The 20,207-nt window shown below is 43.2% G+C and overlaps 2 protein-coding genes across 4 annotated transcripts in view; one reads left to right on the plus strand and one right to left on the minus strand.

Annotated features, from left to right (window-relative positions):
* LOC135421652 (putative uncharacterized protein FRMD6-AS1) overlaps window positions 1-5,990 on the minus strand; it is a 45,984-nt gene extending 39,994 nt beyond the window's left edge. For 2 of the 3 annotated variants that reach the window (XM_064670278.1, XM_064670269.1), the window contains exons 1-2: window positions 5,499-5,990; window positions 2,725-2,893 (exon numbers count right to left, since the gene is read on the minus strand). In XM_064670278.1, the coding sequence (XP_064526348.1) occupies window positions 2,879-2,893; window positions 5,499-5,990 (507 nt within the window). In that variant the 3' untranslated portion in view covers window positions 2,725-2,878. The other variant, XR_010434144.1, reaches the window with a different exon arrangement.
* TMEM158 (transmembrane protein 158) lies at window positions 5,830-11,800 on the plus strand. The gene has a single exon (XM_064670257.1). It carries the CDS (start codon window positions 6,046-6,048, stop codon window positions 7,003-7,005), a length of 960 nt encoding a protein of 319 aa, XP_064526327.1. The 5' UTR covers window positions 5,830-6,045; the 3' UTR covers window positions 7,006-11,800.
* The last annotated feature ends 8,407 nt before the right edge of the window (window positions 11,801-20,207 follow it).

The following is a 20,207-nucleotide window of genomic DNA, read 5'->3' on the forward strand; positions in this document are numbered from 1 at the left end:
AATGTATTGTGGCAGTGAATGTTTAGATTTTGCAAAGACAAACTCATGAAATAGTCATTAAGGAATGCTATTTTATGTACAAATATTTTTCAGAACAATTTGATATGTAATCACACCAAATGTTTTCACATTCCTGCTCATCATCATCATGGTTAGGCTTCACGAACAAAGATTTAGGAAGGCTCTATCCACATTTGTTACAAGTGCGCTGGTGGCTAATGAGGCCAATACGAGATAAACATATCTGATTGCAAAAGGCACAGAGGAAAGATTCCTTAGGTGGTATATTCTGCAGGACATGATTCTTTCTGCCACATTCCTGCTACCTCCACAGCATTGGCATTAAACAACTACTGCTTTACTGCATCTCTTTTCCTTCCAGAATGGCTGTGACGTGTCAGGGCTTGCCCAGAACCCCAGGGCTCATTCAGATGTTCAGAATATCTGTGCTTCAAGAACACATAAAATTTGACACCTGGTCAAACCCACCCTACAACAGCCTTTAGCAACTGGTAGAACGTAAGCCTGAGTCCTGCAATATGTATACTCTGGTGGGAACAAAGCTCTGGCATTGCCCCTTAGCCCTGTCTGAGGTGTCTTTGTAATGACTCAGATTGCCAGTCTCTCACTTCTACCTGCAGAGACCATTTAATTTGGATTTATTATCTTTATCAATATATCAGATCCTGAATTTGCCAGCTTGAGCCAAGCTCCAATACTGGCTAGGTTTGCCGGTGAAATAAATATGAGGCAAAATGTTTATAATTATAGTCAGGCTCCTGGCCAATAAAATATAAAATAAGCAAATGTGGTAGTTACAAGACAAAAATAAATATAGTCCAGGGCTGAATCTTGCCTAAGCTTTAGAAGTTCAGTTAGGAGGAAGTCTCACGAGTGAGGGTTTTAATCAACCTGCAGGTGGGAACCTCGGCAAGAACACGAAGCTAGTCTTCTAGAACTCTGCTTCAGATCAAATCCTATCCATTGCATAAATGGAATACATGAAAGTACTGCATTTAACACTCTTTGTAGGCCAGCTAGATCTATCCAACTCATATTATATGGGGGTTTTTATGTTTTGCAATTACCTGGAGATCATTTTCAGCTATGGAGGTTCAAAGTTAGTTCTTTGGACTACTTCTCTCTTACACCCATTCCCAGAGAATCTTCTTTTCCTGTTGTTTACTTTTGATGTTTGTCTAAAAGCCTCAACCTATATAAAGTATTCTACAAAAAAAGTTCTGAAAGTCTATTAATACATTCCCTTTAGCATTCTCTGCATATATTTCACACTTATCTTTAGAATTGAAGCAGTCTTTTTAGTCTGTGCTAGTACAATACACAGTCTAATGGAATTCCAAAGATGAATACCCCTCGAAGCTCCCAGAGCCCTCATCCAGCAGGCCCTCTATCTTACTGATACCACCTGATGCTCTGAACAATGTTTTTCCGATTTCTGGCACTTGTATTTACAGACGGATTACATTTGGTAGTAACTGCCGTGGATAACTCTCCTTCAGTACTTCTTTTAGGATTCCTGATGGCAGTTGCTTTTCCTTGGTCCACACTTCCATCATCTGTGTGGCTTGCAGACTGTGGAAGCCCCACCAAAGCCCATCTTGACATGCAGTGGCTAAACAGCCCTAGCCTGGCCACCACTGTTCAAATCTCTCACCTTCCCTGACACCTTGCCTCACTCCCTCAGCTACATAGGTACAGCCAGCTTTTTGCAGCACTGTGTGGTGATCTGGATAAGGGGTTAAAGATTGTGGTTAAGGTTGGGCTGAAAATGTTTACAGTTTTTTAATTAAAAAGGGCATGATTATCAAAGTTACTTTAAAATTGAAGTCATCTGCCCCAGCTCTTGGATATGGGGCATTTTACAGCTCCAGGGACATCTGTTTGTATAACTGAGAGGGTGGTACAGAGTCAGTATCTGCTGCTGATAGAAATGCCTGTCAGACTACGAGCTTAGTGTCTTTGCTGAGAGAGGTGTGTTGACTTCTCTGGAAGGATTACTCCCTTGTTCTCAGCCTGCTTGCCAACTGGCTGTTCCCTTCGTCTGGGCTTCTGATACTCATGTAAAGAGTGGTACAAAACCCTGGCTTGTGTGCAGTGCATGATCTCTGTTCTCTGCAGATAAATCGTTCTGACACAATGCAGCAGTAGCAAGCTGCTTAGTCCGACCAGCTTCTGTTATCTGTTTCAGAAGCTTCAGTGGCCTTTAACTGTTTCATCACAAATAATTTCTAACAAATCCACAAGAATACCATGCAAGAAGGAGGAGTAAAAGTTTTGATCTCTGTGCTTACAATCAAAGCTACACATTGGTGGGCAGTATGAAACATCCCTTAGCTCCTTCCTCAACCAGCAAAACAGTGATTATCTATGACTCTTCAAAGGACACAATCCCCAGACATTATATGACCAGTTCACTTCCTCACATTACTCTGAGACTCTCCCCTCACATCACTTGTGAAACCATTAGCCAAACCTTCTAAACTGTATCACAGAAATATTTTTCCTCAGCTGGGAACAAGTATACTTCTCAGAACAATCTCAGGATGATTTGATCCTACTCCTTTCACAGAACTGAAACTGCTCTTTTCTGAGAGGACTCAAGTACCAACTCCTTTCTCCTGACCCTCTTCAGCTGTTGACTGTGAAATTCTCCTTACTTACCTGGCACTTCTACAGAGATTGGTAACGCATCACTATACTTACTTGCTCCCAACATCTTTTTTCCTGTAATTGACAGTAGGTGTCTTTCCACAGAAAAATAGCTCTGTGATGTTATGGCTGGGTATCCAACTCTGTCTGTACTCTGCTGCTTTGCCGTCTTCTCTCCCACATGCAAGTCCTCTCAGAAATGACAACCTCAAAAGCACATCCTCTGTCAAGAAAAAGTTCCACAGTTATTCCCTTTCCTCAGTGCAGATCAACACAAGTTTGCTGAGAAATGCTGCCTGACGATCACAAGCTTCTGATTTGAATGCACTTACTGATTTCTTTCTGGAATCTGTACCTGCTTAGAGTCAGTTTCCACCAGCTGCAATGAGATTTCAGGCTCTAAAACAGCACCCTCATGAGAAGAAATTTTAACGGCACTTAGGCAGAAATACTTAATCTTGATTTTATCATACCTGAAGTATTTAACAAGCAATACTTTAATAAAAATGTCACTAAAACAACTCCAAATATTCTGTTTGTCCTTTAACATTAGTCTTTACCCTCTCAACAGCTCTGCAGTTTGTCTCATGAAACTCCTACTGTCTTGTTACCTCATTATTCCCTTCTAAAATTTTATCATTATAGCCCACTTCACACCTCCTCTACCATACTGTCAAATGCTCCTGTGACCTATGGTGCATTTTATAGTTCTAGTTATAGCTATAGAATCAAACCTGCAAAATCTACACCCTGATCTGCCTGTGACATGTAGGTCACCTTTGGCAGGCCCCCAATTTCTTTAGGCTTCAGTCTCACTAGCCATAAAACTACTTTGTTCTTTGAGATTTATGGCTGAAAACCACAGAATAGAGCTATATTTTAATACTGCTTACGAAGAGTTTTCAAGTGTGTTGCAATCTCTTTGAATGACTGAATCCATGTAGAGATTAATTATAACTCGTAGACCTAGAAATAAAGTATCTCTAAAGGGCCCTGCTGGACAGCGCCTATCAACCAATGATCTAACATACTTTCTGCGTCTTCCACCCACTTACTCAATTATTCCTGGATGAAGAGGAATAGATATGAGGCACCCATGCATCTCCAATCTGAAATAAATTGCTATCTTTTAGTTCTTTGCTATGGAGGTCTAAATGATGCTAAATGCATTTAACCTCCCTGTGGCGGGTTGTCTTTCCTTTCAGAAAAAGAAATTTAGCTCAACCCTTCTCCCCTCCAATTTCTTCGCAAATACCCTTGACTGCATTCAGCTGGGTGCAGGGAGTGGAGACCAAAAGAACTGAAGCTCTGCCTGAGAACATTTGCCACCCACACACTGCAACAGTGTTCAGGAGCTAAATCTTATTTACAAGGCTTAGTTTCGTTTCCAGTCCTTTGTGCCAAAAATCCCGGTGCATTATAATTTGTACACATGGGTGGCCACACAGTTTTTGGCATTATTTGCTACACACTAGCCCTCTCTTAATCTGGTCTGGGGTCTATAGACATACAACAGTTGCACAAATGTGTGGGAACGTGGATATGACAAACGACATCAGGAGATGCATGTAGAGACACATTCAACAGGCAATAAAAAATATCAGAGAACTCTTAAATAAGAGACACTGAAATAGCACTGAAAAATGTATTAACTGTATTGCAACATTTGAGCACGAGCCCAGAATTGGAAGCAAACAGCTTGCTTCGAACATTTCATCAGGCATGTTTCTCTGTAGTAAGCAAAGCTAAAAACCTAGCCAAACTATGGGTAGCCAATACCCTTTGGACTAATTTGGGATGAAGACCAAACACATTTTGGTGCTCAGATATCTTTTGAATAGAAGGCAAACAACTCTGGGTTTTGTCATTATATGTTTAGGCACAGGTTTTGAAAAAAACTGATTCACTACCTTCATTCATGTTGAATTATATCAAATCTAAAATTTACTCTGTACCTTCATTCAGTATCCTCACTCACCTGAAACACTTGAGAGTGGTATTACAGTAACTCATTTCTCCAAAGGAGAATGTGTCCATGTGTCACTTTGACGTGTAACATGTCTGACATGGGACCAATGCCAATCTCAAAGGAGTGCCATATGCGCTTTAGTTCTATTGTTTACATGAATTATCTCATATATCCTTGGGAAAGATTAGCATCTCCCTTTTGCAACTGTATTTGTCGAAAACGGGCTGCAAAGGTAAAGAAGAGAATCCGAGTTCTGAATGCTTGCCAGGAAAATGTAACTCTATCCCACCCACTGCTCAAGGTAAAGAGTAAGAAACGTTCATCATTTCTTTCATTAGTTCTGTCGCACCCCGAGTCTCCAAGTGTAGTAACACAACAAGCCTCAAACCGTGTCATGAGTAACTCTATAACCAGCATAGGGTCACTAAACAAACTGGAGTATCTAGCCTGATTACAAAGTATCATGCTTATAAAGCAACGTTTCAAAAAAATTCTGCCAAGTCTCACGGCTACCGCGCTTGGGAGCTTTGTGCTACTTGTAAGCTTCCTCGCTTAAATCTTTGCTACAAGGACCGACAGCGCTCGTCAGACGGGTGGGATGTCTGGTGCCCAAGGCCAGATTTGGACGCCCGACGTCCAGGTTTGGTGCCGAGCCTGGACTTGGAGAGCACCGCTGGAAGGTCCCAGTCACCGAGTTTAAACTCCCTTCCTCCGCGCCTCCCCCGTCCCGTTCCCTTCCTATGAAGCCGAAGTGAAGGCGTGTGCGGTCGCTTCCTGGATGCTCTTCCCCCATCCGCGCCCCCCGCCCCGGCCCGAGGGCGCTGCCCGCAGCCAGCCCCTTCCCTTCGCCCCTGCCCACCGAGGAGGGAGGGCGGACACGGCAGCCCCGCGGGCGAGGCGGCGGCGGAGCTGAGAGGCTCTGTCCCCGGAGATGGGTGAGGGAGGACGGGCGCGGTGGCGGCGGGTGAGGTGGGTCTCCGCGTGAGATGGGAGGCGAGTCCCCGCCCGAGGGCAGAGGAGCGGCCGCTGCCCGGCAGCGCCCCGGGGGACGGAGCACTGCGTGCCCAGGGAGCGCAGCTGCCCCGGGCCGGCACCCGCGGGTGCGGCAGCGGGGCCGGCCGGGCTCACGGCTCCTCCCGCCGGAGCGCTGCCGGGCCGGGCCGGGGGCGGAGGAGGCGGGGAAGGGGGGAGCCGCTGCCGTCACCGAGGCTCCCGGCTCACTCGGCTCGTCGCCGCGGCAGCCCCAGCCCCGCTCCCACCCCCTCGCCTGCCCCCACCCTCCTTTCCTTTCTCTCGCTTTCTCGGCGAGAGCACTGTGCCTCCCTTCCCAGATGGCAGCTGGCAGCGCCATGCAGCCTCTCGTTCCTCCTCCTCCTCTCCCTCCTCTCCGACTCTAAGTTAATGCCATGCTGCCGCTGCTCTTCCCGGCACTGCTGGCCGCCTGCCTGCCGCCCTGCCAGGGCTGGAGCCCCTCGGCGGCTGCCAGCGGTCAGGAGGAGCAAGAGCAGGAGCTCTTCTTGCCCCCTGCCAACTCCTCCTCCCGCTCCTTGGCCAGCCTCGAGATGGACCTCGACGGCGCAGCGAGCAAGGAGGAAGGGAGCACCGATAGCCCGGGCACGCCAGCTGCCCCTAGCCGAGAGCCTTTCTCTTCCACTCCCACCTCCCCCGGGCAGCAGCAGCAGCGGGAGCAGCAGGAACAGCAGCAGCGTCCCCAGCCGCAGGGGCAGCCGCAGCCCGCCGAGGACCCGCACTGCAACATCAGCGTGCAGCGGCAGATGCTGAGCTCGCTGCTGGTGCGCTGGAGCCGCCCGCTGGGCATCCAGTGCGACCTCTTGCTCTTCTCCACCAACAGCCACGGGCGGGCCTTCTTCTCCGCCGCCTTTCACCGCGTGGGGCCGCCGCTGCTCATCGAGCACCTGGGGCTGGCGGCCGGCGGCGCTCAGCAGGACTTGCGCCTCTGCGTGGGCTGTAGCTGGGTGCGGGGCAGGCGGGTCGGCCGCCTGAGGGGCACCGCGCCCCAGCCCGCTGCCGCCGCTGCCTCCTCCTCCTCCTCCTCCTCCTCCTCCTCCTCGCTGTCTTACCCGCCGGCGGCGGAGCCTGGCCAGTACTGGCTGCAAGGGGAGCCGCTGAATTTCTGCTGCCTGGATTTCAGCCTGGAGGAGCTAAAGGGCGAGCCGGGCTGGCGGATGAACCGCAAGCCCATCGAGTCCACCTTGGTGGCGTGTTTTATGACTCTGGTCATCATCGTGTGGAGCGTGGCCGCCCTCATCTGGCCCGTGCCCATCATCGCCGGATTCCTGCCCAACGGGATGGAGCAGCGCCGCGGCACCACCGCCGGCACCACCACCGCCACCGCCGCCAAATAGCCTATCCCGGTGACCCCCCTTCTCTTCGTCGTGTGCTGTGGAGGGACGCGGGACGGACTCTGTCGTGTTTTTGTTGTTTAAAGCGTGCCACAGGTGCGCAGCGGGCCGCGGGGCCGCCTTAGCACCCGCCCGGCCCTGCCCGGTTCCGAGGGGAGCGGCCCCGAGGGGACCTGTGTGCGCGTTTTATATCTTTAATACCCGTTTTAAACGAACCTTTTGGTTAAAAAAAAAAAAAAAAAGAAAAAAAAAGAAAAAAAAAAGGAAAGGAAAAGTCCACCCAAAAAATCAAAGGAGGAACTCAGAGAACCTCCTATTTGGCCATATTTATTGTCATCGCAGTAGCGTTTTCATATAGAATACAGTTTGAGTGGGTTTTTCCTTTATGGACAGAAAGGGACATCTCTCTTGGCAGGACAGAGAACTGAAGCGATATATATATTGTTATTGCTGAAGCTGAACTTTAATGAATCTTTTACACTGTATTTACCGGTTGAGATAGTGTGTATTTATTATTGTAGCTCTGCGTTATTTGGCTTTTAATACAGAGATTTTCTTTCTGGAGCCACTGTAGCCTTTTGTTGGTCTGTTTCCGCCAGGGTGGAATGGAGGTTTTGGCTGGCCTTCCTGTCTGCAAACCTGCCACAAAGCTCCCCATTGAGATGGTGTTATCAGGGTGGTTGGTGGGAAAAGGGGAACCCCAAACCCTTTCTGCATGGTGTTTCCCCTGTCCATACAGTAGATGTGGGTCTGTATGCCTACACCAGGGTTGGGTGGAGTGGGGTGGGGAGTTGTGCCAGAGATTCTCCAAGGCATTTTGATCTGCACCGCTCCACAGACTACAGCTTTCTCCTCAGTTTGAGGTTAAGTGGCTTCAGTCCTGGGAAGATGAGGCCCACTCTTTAAGGTGCACTAAAAGCAGTGTGGGGGCAAGTCTCTGACTTCCACAAAGTTCTTTCCTCAAAAGCAGCTTGGATGCAGTGTATTTGTTGGAGACATGGTAATACTGTACCTCTTTTTCATTTGCCAGCCTGCAGGGTTGCTCACAGAAAGTCTTTGGGGTGAGAAGGCAGAAGGTGCCAGTCCAGGACTAGATTCCAGCTGCTGCTGTGCAAGCATGCAAAGAAGAAATATTTCTTCTCTTGTTTGAGCAGACAGTTGTGTAGCCTAAAATATCATTTGTTGTATACTTCCAACTGTTTAGCCTTATAAGAAGTTGTTTCATGATAAGTCCAGCTGAAGTTTCTAAAACCAAAATATGAGCTAAGTGACAAATATTTGCAACAGGAATTCTCATTCCTTTGCCAACATCAATGAATTTGTTAGGAACACATGAATTCACTTGGGCCTAATTCAGTGTATTTGTAATGTTTTTTTCCCAAGGGTTTGGTGGAAATGACTGGATGAAAAGTCTGGAAGGATTAAATTCTTAGGATTCCTATACTTTTTAATTGAGAACAAAATAAATTAAATGCATGCTCTATGTTTATGCTATCTGGAAAAAACTGCAGAGAGAACAAAATTGACAAGCAGCAGAAATTAATCAAGATTTCAAAATGCTCTATGTCCCAGGGCTGCCTCTATACCCACTGTTTCTCCTATTGATCTTGATGGGGTCGTTGTTTGAGTAAATACTGCAGTCACTGTGAGAAGTGTTCACTTGACATCTTGATTCAACGGGCACCTTCCCCTATAAGCTTAGTTTACAGAACCCCTCTTTTCTTTCCTTGATGTGAAAAACAGTGTAATTTCCACCTTGTGCAAACTCTTGCGCACAGACATTTGACATGCTAGAGAGCAATTTTTTGCCTATCGTGCCCTGTGTGACAGAGAAGCCTCTTCATACTGAAAAGCAAGGCTAGCAAGAAAACATGATGATAATGCTAACAGCCTCCTGAAAGAGAAATGTTTTACATATGGAATAGACCTTAGAAGAGTTGCCATGCTAGGAAATAATTTCTTCTTTTGAATGAGATGCTTTTAGGCAGAGAGTTAAAAATTTTAACTGGAAGTTTTTCTGGCTTTGTAGTTCAAAATGTATAGTCCTCACTGTCATGCGGGCAGCCTGTGCTCAAACTCAAGGTTGGAATCTCTTTTTTTTTTTTGCTTATCCTTGTTTCACCAGTGACCTGCTATTGGTTGTTGGATTTTTTTCCTTTTTTTTTTTTCCCTGAATTGCATCAACATAATGTCAGAAATAGGCAGCTTCAGCTATTAAAGGTTTATTATTTGCAGTTCTTGCAGACACCTACAAGGTGATACACTGCAACTGGTACAAAATGGCTTTTGTTTTTCTAACTTCTATCAATATCAGCTTGAATATAAACTTCATGAATAGGTAGCGACACACTCTGAATATTTTACTGCTTCACTTATAAAATGTGATCGAAAAGAGGGATTTACTCATAGTTATTCTATAAATACACTTGTAAGTGGAGCTACTATTAAAAATTTGATAAAACATGAAATGTTTGAAACACAGGGATAGCATTAAAAAAAACCCAAACTCCAAAGGCAAATCTTGTTCAGAATATAAAAAACTGGAACATTTTCAGGGATTACTGATCTCAGACACAATGTGCAAAGAGCACTTGTGTGTTAGGGAATGTGTTTCCGTAGATCACAGTAACCATGGGGGTAAGCATGTTCCTATCACAGAGAGAGGCCAGTCTGTGTTTCTGTGCCTTAAAGAGGAGTTTAAGGCACAGCAGAGGGCACAGAGATTACCTGATGTGGAGGCTTTAGCCTGGATCTAACTCCCTGAACCCTTGGGTTTCAGTGAGATGACAGCAGGGCTTCTCCTGTAAAGAATAGAGTGGAAATGCACAATGCAGATCGTGAGCTTTCTGCAGTCTCTGTTACGTCTAACATCAATAACTCTGCTCCTATAGCTGTGGCTGCTTCTATGACTCTAAGTAACCTATAATTTTGAGTAACTTTTGCCCACATCCATTGGAATTTCATCTGAATCCAATCCAGAAGAGGCAAGCCCAGGGCAATGTGAAACAATACATCTGCACACCAGCTAGTTTTAGGGTCCAACTTTAGACACTGAAATGTCTATTTGTTTTCTTTTTCACTGGCAGTGGAGCTTTATTGTCTCTTTGCTGGAGTTGATTCTAAGCCATTTTTATTTATTTGGATTTATTTTTAAGACCTGCTGGTAGCAGGGCCAGCACGAGAGCAGATGAGTCACCATATATAATCCTTTATGTACTCAGGGAGGGCATATATATGTATATATCTATCTATACATGAGGACTCACTGTGTAGAATAGAGAGTCAAAATAAAAAGGACAAAAAGGATGGTGAGAAACAAATAATACTGAGCAAATAATGCTGGTTTTCTTCCCCTATTTGTTGGATCTTGTTTCCTGGTAAGTTATCCTGACTTTATTTATGTACAAGTGTTTGTGGAAAGCAAGGGATACCTAGAAACAGAGGTAATTTCTTGGTTTTCTTCTTATGTAATTCAACTATATTACAGATTATTTTTTTCATTCCAGGAATCAGGAACTCTCTCCAGACACAGATTCAGTGTTAGAAGGTATTAGGCTTGTCTGCTAGTGTTAGAATTCTTTCTGTATATTCAGAACTCAGAATTTAATCTCTCTCCCTCACCTATTTTCTTAGTTAAGTTTCGTAGGTGTGTTAGAAGCAGAAGAATACAGAGTCATATGTAGTTTTAGCATGGACACAGTTTTGCTGTTACTTGGTGCCACACCGATTCCAATAATAAAAATATAAAAATGTAGTACAGTATAATAATAGTTATATATTATGTAAGCACACTGTTGTTCAATAGGTTACCAGTAATTGATAATTTTTTGTATGTCAGGAGGTATGTGGATTTATGGGACGAAATTACCGTACTTGGTTAAATGTAATAGTTCTTACTTATTCAGGGCTTAGTTCACCAGTGCTTTCGATGATGTTGCGACTGCAACAGCAGGACTATTTGTGCAGTGAATATTACTCAATATGAGTAAGGGCTGCTGAACCAGACCCTAAAAAAAACTAATTAAAAGCTGTAGTTGACTGAATAAGTATTATTCATTGTGACATCCGCTTGCTGAATAAAAGTATCTCCAGGGCTGACATTACGTGATCCCAGAGGCTGAACAAAAGCCAAGTGAAATCAAACAGTTAATTGAAGTTTTGTATGACTGGAGATAAAAGAATTTATTTCAAGGATATATATCTAGATGTATGAGTAGGTATGACGTTCATGTTCCTCTCTGGCTTTTATAAACATAGTTAATAAATCCAAAGCCAGGATTTCTCAGTTCAGTGTAGGGCCTTGCCTGTTTGGAAATTAGCTTCTTTCTGAAGCTAGTGTGAAAATGTCAATTATTTTTCAAGGAATTTTACTGAATAAATGTAATTTTTTTTCCAATATATTTCAGGGAGTGGCCTTGACTTTGTAAAAAACATTTGTAATGATTCCATGAAAATGTGTAAATCTCAAGTCCCATATGTATTCAGATCTCAAAGCATAAAAAATCTTTTTAATCAGTAACTGAGTTTTAAAAGCATATTTTTAAACAAAAAAATCAGTTTCCATTTTTCTCCTCAGAAGTAGAACGTTTCAATGAAGATCAGAAGTGCACTTGAGTGTTTCACGTTGTGATTTTGTGTGGAAAAAAAATTCCCTTGTGTGATTTGAAATTGATAACAGCTTGTGACATATAAGGTACTATATTTCTTGTCCCATCTTCATAATATTTCTGGTAAAATAAGTTGTCCAAAACAATTGTAAATTATAATAATATTATTAATAATAAAGCAGCTCAGCCCATTTGTTTTGTTTCTGTTCTATTCTACCAAGGGAGAAAGCAGTCTGGTATAAAATTTGGGATATTCAAGATGTTTATTGGAAACATGTGGATGGTGTTTAATTAGGTTTGTGACCAGGCTTCAGTCTCACAATCCAAACATCTTCCAACTTTTTATAAAGTTTGGGTTCTAACTGAGTGTAGCAGTTTGAGCATTTATGTGTCAACCACAGTCTCTGGATCTGCATGTTGGGAAAGCCAGGATCTAAAAACTTCTCTTATTTTAGGTTTCTTATTGTCTTGGCAGGTTAGCAATCTCAGAGCAAAATCGAGGAAAACTGAAAGGTGCAAATATCCTATGAAATGCTGTGTGTTTCTGTGTGTTTGACTTGCTCTTAGCTTTCATAGAAAACATAAGATTAAGAAGATATAAATTAGAGATCAGTGCTGTCCTGAGAAAGTGAATTCCCTAAGAGTGTGAAGTTAAATTGTATTTTGTTCCTTGTAAGGTGACACTTGTTAGATGCAGTGAAACTGTACCTTGTTGGTGTTATTCTGGGTGTTGCTAAGCAACATGAAGTAGTTAAAATGGAAATACAGAAGAAGAGCGTGGAGGAATAAAGGAAACAAGGACACAGAAAAAGCATAGAAGAGAGTAAATGTGCCAGCACATCCTGCAAAGAAGTTGTGAATGCCAACTGTGAAAAAGACAGTGATTAAGATCATAGAGAAAAAAGAAAACACAAGGTGAATTAGGAACTTGATTACGTACTTCGTATTCAGTCTTTCCATATTCAAACTTTTCAGTGCTTTAATTGAGCAACTGATTGCAGTTTTGGCCCCAAATGGCAAGAGTAATGGCAAAAGAGAATAAGAGCCTGGGAAGAAGTGGGAGACTAAAGAAAAACTAGGAAATGGAAGCCCCATACCATAAATGAAAAGAGAGATCACTCTATGTTGTGCTGGAACCTAAACAACAAAATGGCAGGGCACTCTAATGCATGTGCTATCTGCTCTACCCCAGGGAAGTGGTCACTGCACCAAACCTGCCAGAGTTCAAGAAGCGTTAGGACAATGCTCTCAAATACATGGTGTGATTTTTGGGGTTGTTCTGTGCAGAGCCAGGAGTTGGACTTGATGATCCTCATGGGTCCCTTCCAACTCAGGATATTCTGTGATTCTATGGTTCTGATCCTAACCTAATTTTGCTTTATATGTTCTCTGAAATTGCAAGGAAAACATGATAAAAGTAATTTTTATGGAATGGATATGGTTCTTCCATCACATCTTGTATTGATCTGTGTCAAATATACTTTTCTCAATGTTCATCATAGAACCATAGAATCAGCTGGGTTGGAAAAGACCTCCGAGATCATCAAGTCCAACCCTTGATCAACACTGCCATGGTCACTAGGCACTAAGTGTCACATCCAGTCTCATCTTAAAAACTTCCAGGGACGGTGAATCCACCACCTCCCTGGGCAGCCCATTCTAATGTCTGATTACTCTCTCTGTAAACTATTTCTTCCTACTATCCAACCTAAACCTCCCCTGGCAGAGCTGTATTAAAGCTATTCGCCTGAACTGAAGTAATGCTGGTGTGACTGTATTTTCCAGACTGGGTCAAGTCACTGCTGTTGACTAGACTATGTGCTGGTATGCTGTTTATAGCATTATGATCTATATTGCCAATACATTCTCACTCAAACGTTGTAATGACTACTTACATGATCTTCCTTTATTTTTGTTCCTATCTTCATTGTCTCCGAAGCTTCACTCTGTTTGTCTTCAATCATTAAAAATTAATAATTCCTAAGGTTTGTTCTTTTTTGCTTGGTATCTTCCTTTTCCCTACTCTCTTTCCATAGCATGTTTTCATCTTGACATTTTCTGCCTTCAGATTTCTCACCTGTCTTTCCCACAAGTATGTCTTTTATTATCAAGCCCTGAAAAAGGACTTCAGGAAACTGTACTGTCAGTTTCTTCCTGCTTTTCTATTCTGCTTCCCACACATTCAGACTCTCCTGCCTTTGGTCTGGGACACCTGCAGGACAAAGACGAACAGGAAGCCTTGTGCTGAGGGCAAAACCCGAGTGCAAAGTTGCCTCTCTCATCAGTCCTGTAGTCACAGGACTTCTTTCACACATCTGTCCCAGACACTGAGAAGGGGACATAAGTTATTTTGCCTTCTTTTGGTAAATGAGAAGTGGACCCATTTGAAGAGCTTTCTTCCTCCTTAATTTCTCAAAGTCCTGTCTATGAATCACTCTCTACTCATGCACCTGCCCAAACACTATCTTGTGCATCATGGGAGCCCTCACATGCCACCTTTCCCATGTATCCTCAGTCAAAATGTCAGGACTTGTGTCATCCTGCCTTCTGCTCTGATCTCCAAAGGTGGACATCTCACACCTTGGGGAAGCTCTGCACAGCCAGAGAAGCAGTGACCTCACTTAGGAATGGATCAGTGTTTAAGTTATACTCATCTCAGGTATGCAACTACAGTGTCAAAAACATTGCTTTTGGATTCTGCAAAAATTGAACACCCTTGTCTGCATGGTGGTATGAGCAGAGGACCTGGTGCTAGTCTAGTAGTATTCTGGCTTTACTAGTAAATGGCTGAGTGGCCAGGGCAACTCATTGCAGCCCTGCTTTTACAGGATGATAAATGTGTACAGCTAACACTGGAGTTCGTGAGGCTCAAGCCTTTTGAAAACATGTCTGTGTCCTTCTAGCTGTGAAGGAAATAATATTTATACTTATCAAACTGATAGTGAAGGGATTAATGAGCTATTTGAACATGTGAAGCACAATAAAAATGCAAAGCCTGAACATGATTTTATTCCTTTTGAGTTCATTTTTGCACTGAAAGGCATGGATTGAGCCTTGTGTTGTTAAATTAAGGCATTCTACACAATTTTGACCACACTTTAGCCAGGCAATAGCTGTACTCTGGAAATGCTTTTCCCATTGAAAGGTGCTGTTGTGAGCTGATGTATTAAAACCAAATCATTACTAAGTGATGAATGTTATTGGAAGAGATTCTCATTAATCCAAAAGTATATGAAAGAATCCCCCAAGGTGTAAGAAATACTTTCTAGGAAGTGAATATATGAAACATTTGGTGTGGAGGTAGCTGGTGGAGATTTAATCATGGGGCTATTTTATTCCTTTTCTTGCATTCTTTTGTTTCTTCTTCTTTTCTCTGGAGTATATGAGCTGTGCCTAATTATGCAAGAAATGTAGTTGCTCCTAAATGGAAACTGGAAAGTAGTTTCTTCAAGCAATACTTAGGATGAATTCTTGAGATTTTTTTCATTTCCTCCTGGACATGTAAAGCACCTAATGATACAGGGTCACATTGTTTTCTTAACACAGAAAAAAACACTTTTGGGGCATGATGTTTATATGCAACTTCTCATCCCTTCCTTAAGATGAGCATTTCCCATGGTACCTCAATCCCTGCTATCTCTTTGTAGGATCACATAGGGGCTGGGAACATGAAGATCGATGTCTTATGCCTCTGTGCTCTACCTCATGCACACATGACATTCTTTCCCGGAAATACAATTATGGTGGATATTACTGTGAATAAATTTACATCAAGCCCATGTGAGCAGCAGTTTCTCACAAAAACTAATATAGCTGTACTGGTAGTTGTTCCTGGAGAGGACCACCACCAGCAGGCCTCTCGTTCCTGTAGCTCAGCTGATTACAGTCCATGCCCATGGAGTGCTTCACAGCCCCATGGCTGTGGACCTTCCTTATAGGTCTATGTGGGGCAGCTAAGGAAAACCACATTCATCATTTAGAAAATGAAATGAACCTTAGCCTAAAAGCCATTTTGAGCAGAAAAGATCTTTAACTGGGCTATCCAGTGGTGTCTGTACAGTATATGAGCTACATACTGAAGTCTTTATCATATACTCAGAGTTTTACAGGCCTTTTTGGTTTGCTTTATTATTTTTTTCAGTTTGACTAGGAATTTGTAGATACTATCTGGAAATGCTCCTTTGCCCTGCATGTGAAATGTAATTCCATAGGCTTTGCTCTAGCTACCCTAATGTGAGAGTGGACTGCCCATGACAAAACTCATTCTCCAAAACGTCACTTACTTATCTCCATTTCTGAAACAGAGACTCATATCCTCTCCCCATGAGATCCCCACTGTAACACCTGTAGGTAACAGCCCATGCTGGGTTAAGACAGAAGAAGACAATTCTTATTTTCCACTTACAGCTGGAATGTTTCATGACTGTGACAATTCTGAGTTCCCTGAATTCAGCTGGTGAGATTGAGAACGGTGCTGCCCAATGCTAACTGAAGTGCCGTGGGTGGAATGGGTCAGAGAGATTTACTCTCCTCCCACACACAAAGTACAGAAAGAAAACAACACTGGCTAATCTGTTTTCCTACATGTGCAGAGCACAGTGAAGCAGAAATCAGTGGCTTTATCCGGGTGAAAAGAACAAACTCCCTGAAGCACACACTCTGAATGATCCAGTTCTTCAAAAACAAAAACAAGAGCCTTTTTCAGTACATGCAACTCCTGCCAATTACCATGAGAACAGCCCCAGCGTAACTGCATGATTGGAAAGTCTTTTACCATAGAGATAGGAAAAGAATTGCTTTTTGAACATATCCCAATTAATTTCATCAAATTATGTGTGATTCAGCTGATAACTGCACTATCTTTAGTATCTTCGTGGCTATCAAGTTGTCTCTATTGATATCTTTCTTCTGTTACATATAAAAAGATAGTGAGAAACCTACAAGGATGAATAATGTTAATGATATTTCTAACAAAAAACCTGCTCAAAATCACAGTTAAATCCTAACAATGACATGCAGAGAGCTCATAAAACAGAAAACATCAAAGGGTTAATACATTTCTGTAATATATATAAAATACCAGAATCTTCAGCGTTGGGGACTACAGGTTGACTGTTGCAAGAGAAAGCATTCACTGCAAGTTCCCGAGCATGTGTTGTCTGCTGTTGCTTGGCAAATAATGATTACGCTCAGCTGCTTCCTAATATCTTCCAATCCCACATTCATGGTAAAACCAATTACTCATAACAATGCACATAAAATATTTTCGAACTACTACTCTGAATTCCTCGATGATACAAGCATCTTTTATCTCCCTCTAAGACTGTCTTGAATATGAAGGCTTAAAAGGTACAAAATGTTCTTTCACTTTGACCATCTTCATTTTCTTGCCTTTATTTTCTACAGCTGCTGTATTGTCTGGTTTTATTCAGCATGTTTATAGTTGTGGTTATTTAGGAGGCAGTGGAATATGTGAGCAATTCAGCAAAACCTTGCTACAGGCAACACTAATCCTGCTAGACTTGGAGTTAGTAGAGGAACAGAGGGTGCTGGATACTTCCTTACACTGCTTGCTGCAAAGTGTAGAGTGCAACTTCAGAGAAAAATGAAATCAACCTTTGCTGCAATGATTTCAAGAAATTGATCTTTATTCGTCAGTTCAAAGCACTGAGCAGTCAGTCTGGATAGAGCGTAAGGAAAGGAAGATGTATCAGCTCCTCTGTTTTTAGTTTGATGGGTGTAGCGCGCAGTACGGGCCAGTTAACCTCCCTGAGCCGAAACGGCTGAGCCTTCTCCTGAGCGAGCAGGAGGGTGAAACCTCTGAGAGAGGGCAGGCCAAGGGCTGAGGGCAGCAGTTACCATCGTCGCTGCGGGGTCACCTCTGTGCCGCTTCAGAGGCAGAATGCTACAGCTGTGGACACATGTCCATGAGCTATGGACATGTCAATGGAGCAGATAGCTGGGGTAGATCTGAACAAGTTCTTTCTTATTGTGTCTGCTTGGTGTGAGCTACCAGGTTGCACTAGGCTGTCGGTGTAAGCTCTGCTTCACATAAAACAGCAATATCACTATGTGTTTAGGCTGGTCTAAAGAGGCACTTAGAGTTGCTCTAACTCTTTTCCATAGAATCATAGAAGTGTTTAAGTTGGAAAAGACTCTTAAGATCATCAAGTCCAATCATTACCTTAGCACTGTTTCATGTTTACCGCTAAACCATGTCCCTCAGTGCCACGTCTGCACATCTTTTAAATACCTCTGGGAATGGTGACTCAACTATTTCCCTGGGCAGCATGTTCCAATGCTTGACAACCATTTCTAGAAAGAAATTTTTCCTAATATCCAATTTAACCTACCCTGGAACAACTTGAGGCTGTTTCTTTTTGTTCTGTCACTTGTTACTTGGGAGAAGAGGCCAATCTCCACCTTGCTACAGCCTCCTTTAAGTTAGTTGCAGAGAGTGACAAGGTCTCCACTGAACCTCCTTTTCTCCAGGCTAAACAACCCCAGTTCCTGTAGCCACTCCTCAGAGGACTTGTGATCTAGACCCTTCACGAGCTTTGCTGCCCTTCTTTGGACACACTCCAGCACTCAGATGTCTTTGTTGTAGTGAGAGACCCCAAATTGAACACAGTGTTCCAGGTGCAGCCTCACCAGTGCCAAATACAGGTGGAATCACTGCCCTAGTACTACCATTCTTGGTCATGCTGTCATGCTTTCTTGACTTTGCTCTTCTCCACTCTTAAAGTAGCTGCCCTGGGAGTGCCTTGGTTGTTTGAAAGATATCAATCACTAAAACAAAGTCTTCAGGTTTTTAGGTACTTGTGGAAGACAGAATTTTTAAAAAGTGTTTTGACTGAGCAAGACTTTCTGCAATTGTTTGCACCTCTAGGTGCTGTGCAAGTGAAATCCAAATGTCATGGCTGAATGACATTTATGTTGTCATTGCCCGTTCCAGTACTCCAGGCTTCTTGAATTTTCAAGGTTTCACACTTCCTTCTCTAAGTTATTTTTCCCCATTGGCAGTTTGGCTTCTAGACCCCACCATGACTTTGATGGTTTCCTATTTTCCAGGACGCACATGTCAGAATATTCCATGCATGATGTTTTTGAATAAGAATATATTCTTGTCATGAATTTCATTGCATATCCTTAATTTTCTTTTCTCTGAGCTCCTTTTGGAAGATGGTGGCAAGAGAAACCAACTACCCTCATTCTTCTCCAGAAGAATCCATCCCTGGCTCTAACTCTGTTAGGTGAGAGTTGCTTGTGCCCAAAGGTCTAAATGATTAGCACTAATATGACTGGTATTTTAATTCAGCAGTACATCTGGTTATAGTCTCTGTGCACAGATATTTATGCTTCATGTCATTAATAACCAGTAATTGTGTCTAATAAGGTTACACTAATGTGTACATTATATGGAAAAGGACATTTAAAAAACAAGTTATGCCTTGTCTTAAAGGTCGAAGTTGTAATCAAATTACCTTCTGCCTATTGAGAAATGTAAGAAATTAATGTATGAGACGGACAGAAAAAGCATGTGTTTGAATAATAATTGGAGGTGGTATTAATAAAGCTGGGCCACTGTGATGAACTACACAGTATATGAATGGTAGCATGATTCACACACAGTTGATCATGACTGTGAGAGGATGTAGGCAGTGTATGACTTTACTACAGACTTTCCCAATGGAAGCATGAGTACTTCTTTGTGCAAACTTTAGCAAGCCCATTCTGATGTGCTGCAGGCACAAGTCAATACTGAAGGCCATGTCCCAGCAGCATACCCAGCACGTGGCATCATCATGCTTCCTCACAGGAAACCCACTGAGTTTTCAGCTCTTTTGTACCCTTCCAGCTGACCACAGTGCAGCTTAGGAGGTGCAGTGCCATTGCTGCACTGCTTTGGTGGAGGTCTCTGACTATCTCACTAGTCCTCTTTCTCCAAAATGTCAAGGGCATTCTGAGCCCAAACCATGGGTCCCAGGCAGTTGAGGGGCAGTTGGACATGAGCCCCTTGACTGTCCCTGAGGGGCTGCTGGGATGCGCTGACTTTGCTTAGCTCAGCTCTTGGCCACTGTTATGCTGCAGATTCTTGCTCCTGTTGTTGTTTTGGTCTCCTGCTTTTTGGCTCTGCATGCTGCTTCCGCCTCTGAACACCTTAGCTTCAACCTGCTTCTCTGTTCCTGACTACTTCATGTGATCTTGTTTGATGCCTGATTACATCCTTCACTCCTGACTTTCTGGACATGCAATGCCCCTGACCTGACTCTTGGGACATGAGTTTTTCAGATGGGAGGCTTGGAAGATGGAAGGACTTGCTCCTCTAGTGCAGATAGCTATTCTCTTCTCCTCCTCCTCATGACTCATGATTCATTTCGAACATAAAAAATTCACAAACTTAAAAGGAGCAAACAAGAAGTTTAGGTAGCCACTGCACCTAAAATGAGTGATTTCTCTAAAGTACATCAGAAAAGAGTGGGACCGAATGTATCCTGCTCCCTCAGGGAAGACAGAGACTCACAGATATACAGGTGTTCACAGGGTACATCTATGTTTGCTCTACAGATCTGAGTATTTGCTTTAACAGCGGTGTGA

This window comes from Pseudopipra pipra, chromosome 1 (genome assembly GCF_036250125.1).
Source record: "Pseudopipra pipra isolate bDixPip1 chromosome 1, bDixPip1.hap1, whole genome shotgun sequence".
Lineage (NCBI taxonomy): Eukaryota > Metazoa > Chordata > Aves > Passeriformes > Pipridae > Pseudopipra > Pseudopipra pipra.

Excerpts from the sequence above, each read along its gene's own strand:
- TMEM158 (XM_064670257.1), top strand. The coding sequence starts at position 6,046 with ATGCTGCCGCTGCTCTTCCCGGCACTGCTGGCCGCCTGCCTGCCGCCC.